Below are 4,162 nucleotides of genomic sequence, written 5' to 3' on the forward strand. Positions count from 1 at the left end.
CCCAGATGCAGAGGCGGAGGTAGGGATGGCCCGTTTGACACGGGGCTTTGGCGCGCGGTTCACCTTCATGAAACAGAGTGTTTCGGCACAATGTTTCAAAGCGTGTGTCAACCAGCGCAGATCACGTGATTGATGACGTATGACGCGCCAAATGCATCACTCACCTGAACCAGGTTTCAGATCTCAGGTGTGTTTGATCAGAAGGGCGCGCTGTTGTCTATAAATACAGATGAATCCCAAACAACGTTTCCCGACCAGTTCTGTTGTTTCCCGTGTATCGTAAGAATCAACGTCATGGCACCCGGTAAAAAACGTTCTGTGGCTTGGGATCATTTCAACTTGATTTATCCAAATAAGGTAATACACTTTTAACGTTATTTTATTAGTAGCCATTGCTGATTATGTCAGTTTTATAGGTATGTCTGTCAGTTGAAAGGAATCATTTTTATTCTTTCCATTTTTTTTTTTTAGGTGCAATGTTTGATTTGCAAACATGAATTTGCATTTAATGATAGTACATCCTCCATGATGCGACATCTCCGCTCCGTTCATCATGTTGAAACTCCGCAGTCGGCAAATCAAGCCTTCAATCCACCTTGTATTGGTAATAAGAATATATCCAACTAATGGCACACTAAGAACTGAAACAGATAGCTCAGTGGAAAAATCAGTGACATGTGAATGCTGAGATTCCGGGTTTGAGGCTCAGCTTCTACAATTAATATTTTTTTTTTTCTTCATATGTATATTTTGCAGTGTCAAGAAAGCAAGAACTTGATTCTGCATTGGTGGATATGATTGTAATGGATGCACAACCATTTTCAATTGTTGAAGACAAAGGCTTCAAGGTAAGGTGGCTAATATTATATAGCATTTACATTATTTATGTTTTTGTGTACATAATAAGCTGTATTTTATTTGTCACTATTAGGCTTTTGTCAACCTTTTGGACCCATCCTACATAATTCCTAATAGGAAGGCCTTGAGGACAATGGTGGAGGAGAAGTACAAAGCCAAAAAGGAGAAGGCTTTAGATGTGGTTAGCAGGGCCTCTGCTGTCAGCCTTACAGCAGACATGTGGACATCCATTAACATGGACGCTTACTTGGCTGTAACATGCCATTTTATCACCGAGGAGGTAGGTATCCCCTGCTTTGTGCAATGCTTTGGTTTATGTATCTCAGTTTGACTTTGTTCATTCTAGGTGGAGCTGGCCTCTGTGGTCTTGGGGGTTCTGAAGTTTCCCCAAACCCACACTGCAGCTCACTTGGCTGAGGCCAAAAATCTTCTCATGGAAGAATGGGGAATTAAAGGGAAGGTGCGAGCCAGATCAATAAAGTACAAAATCATTCATCAATATGGCCTCCCAATACCTAATATACATGATTTGTGAACATGTAATCTTTCTTCCAGGTGACAGGCCTGGTTACAGACTGTGCTCCCAACATGGTTGCATGTGCTAATATATTACTGCTTCGGCACATAATGTGTTTTGCACATATGCTTAATTTGGTGGTGAAAAAGTCCCTTGCCCAAACCCCTGAACTAGAGGATATCCGAAGTAAGGGGCGTAGGATTGTCGGTCTTTTTAAATCCAGCACCACAGCGAAGGAGAAGCTGTCAGAGATGCAGCGACAGCTGGCCAGGCCAGAGCACAAATTAATACAAGAGGTGAAACATTTTCTTTTTTTTAAATCTAAGATTTTACATGTTTTTGCAGTTGTTTATTGTGTTACTTTCTTCTCTCCTTTAAAATGTACTTGCTGTCTTATCTTAGGTGGAAACAAGATGGAACAGCACATTTAATATGTTGGAAAGGTTGTTTAAGGAGAGAGAGCCACTGGGGGCAGCTCTGGCCACCCTCCATACAGACCTTCCTCCACTCACCTCAGAGGACTACCAGGCCATACACCACTGCTTGAGCATTCTTTCACCGTTTCAAGAGGCCACAGTTGAGCTTTCGACAGAAAAACGAGTGTCAGCATCCAAAGTCAGTCCCATGGTCAAAATGCTGAAACATTACATCTCAAGCAGGTGTGGTCAGATCACACACCCACTTGGTGAAAAACTGGCCACTAACTTGAAGAACAATCTCCATGAGAGGTTTTCAGCTCTGGAGAAGGTCACTGCTCTGTTAATGGCAACCTTGTTGGACCCAAGGTTTAAAGAGCTGGGGTTCTGCAGCCAAGGCTCTGCCCACACGGCCATAGAGCGACTCACTAAAGAGTGTGCTGCAACAATGCAGGCGCTACTTCCAGAGGCACAGCCACAGTCGCCACCTAGAGAAGGTCCTTCAAGTCAGCAGGAAGATGGTGGTCTCTGGGCCCTGCTGGACAGGCATGTGGGGGTTCAACAGCAGGTGACCAGCACAACTGCCAGTGCAACAGTGGAGGTTCAGAGGTACAGTAAAGATTAGAATCCTCATCATAACTTCTGCTCATTTTAGACTGGTGCATGACAATAGGCTATTAATGTCCTTCTAGGTACTTAAAGGAACCTCACATCCCAAGGACTCAGGACCCACTGAGATACTGGGTTACCCACAAGGTTTTATACCCACATCTCTACAAGCTGGCAATGAAGTTTTTATGCACACCAGCTTCATCTGTGCCTTGTGAGAGGATCTTCTCCAAGGCTGGCGAAATCGTCAGCCAAAGACGAAACAGGCTGAAGCCCAGCACAGTGGAGAAAATTCTGTTTTTAAATAAAAATCTATAACATGTATCCCACCCAGTCATGTTAGACCCTGGTTCACAATCACTCATTCTCACTTTATACATGGCATTCACAATGTAACACAAGCACTTCTCACAAATCTTCAAACATCGTCTTTGTTTTATTTCCACACTGAAGTGTTACAAGGGCAAGGAACTTAGTGGAGTAGATGATATATGTCCTGTCTGCCACCAGATGCCGCTGTTCTGTGTGGTTTCGAAGCCCCAAATGCTTCATTCATTTTTCTGGCACATTTACACGAAGCCCCATGAGAGCTTCATGGGGCTTCGATTCCCATCCCTAGGCGGAGGCATGAGGATCAGGGCTAGTGGGTTTAATTCCCAAAAAAACAAACAAAAAGCGCTGCAGAGCAGGATGTCAGAACAAAAAACAAAAACTCACTGTGGCGTGGCGTGGCGTGGCGTGACGAGAAACATGCAATATGGCATGACATGAACACCAGACAGGAATAATGGACCAACACAGGAGGAAGGCAGAGACAAGACTTATATACAGACAAGACACAGGTGAACACGATCAGGACAGATGGGGACCAAAGGAAGTAAAACTCAAGACATGACAAGACAGGAAACCTTTCAAAATAAAACAGGAAACAGAACCAAACAAGACAGGACAAGAACTAAAGTGAAAAACAAGACACAACAAACTAAAACCATGACAGTCTCTGTTCACGTGTAACTGAACCCCGGCCCATTTACCACAACGCAGACAGACTTTGCAGCTAGCCAAAGAGAATAAGAAAAAGTCAGTGCTACACAATAGTAGTAGTAAAGTAACTGGGACATTGAGTCAATAGAGGCCTAGAATGAGTCAAAGTAAAAGTATCCCTTAAGTAAATGTGTTGGAGATGAGCACTACAACTAGCAAGTTTCTGTCATCTGCACCTTTAACCCTTTAACACTGGAGATATCACAGACGACACCTAAATAATGCACATTCTTTGATCTACAGTAACTCTTGATCGTATAGGGAATCAATGTGAATCAGCTGATTCTAAGCCAGAGAAAAGCAGCTGTCCATGTCAGCTTTACACCGATACACAACACTTTCATTACGTTAAGTGGTGCATGTCAGCAAAAGGCTGAAGTGTGAACACAAGAGTTTTGAATGCCGAAGTCCTGAATGTGCACTAGACTTTTCAGTGGAAGTGGTCTCATAAACGCGCATTGCTGAGGGTGGTGTGAACATAGCTTGGGTTTCCGATGCAGAGTTATGTATGTAGTTGTTTGGACATGCAGCTTCCAAAATGTAGTCTGACTTTTGTGTTTCTCTTTGGATCCAAACCAACCAGACTAAGAGGCTCACAAAAAAAACATCTCTGTTAAAAATGGAGCAAAGCTATGTAGCGGTTTTCTGCCTTCGTGAAAGGCCCAAAGTGTTTCATGGTCCCATTCACCCACGCTCACACATTCACACACTAATCAGG

General features: G+C 43.4%; 1 protein-coding gene across 1 annotated transcript; it reads left to right on the forward strand.

Annotated features, from left to right (window-relative positions):
• Positions 1 to 380: 380 nt before the first annotated feature.
• LOC111948787 (zinc finger BED domain-containing protein 4-like) lies at positions 381 to 2,724 on the forward strand. Its single transcript, XM_023963428.1, has 7 exons — positions 381 to 604; positions 757 to 848; positions 932 to 1,138; positions 1,205 to 1,318; positions 1,414 to 1,671; positions 1,778 to 2,400; positions 2,484 to 2,724. Exons 1-7 carry the CDS (start codon positions 526 to 528, stop codon positions 2,716 to 2,718), a joined length of 1,608 nt encoding a protein of 535 aa, XP_023819196.1. The 5' UTR covers positions 381 to 525; the 3' UTR covers positions 2,719 to 2,724.
• Positions 2,725 to 4,162: the final 1,438 nt, after the last annotated feature.

Source organism: Oryzias latipes, chromosome 15 (assembly GCF_002234675.1).
Source record: "Oryzias latipes chromosome 15, ASM223467v1".
NCBI classification, from domain to species: domain Eukaryota; kingdom Metazoa; phylum Chordata; class Actinopteri; order Beloniformes; family Adrianichthyidae; genus Oryzias; species Oryzias latipes.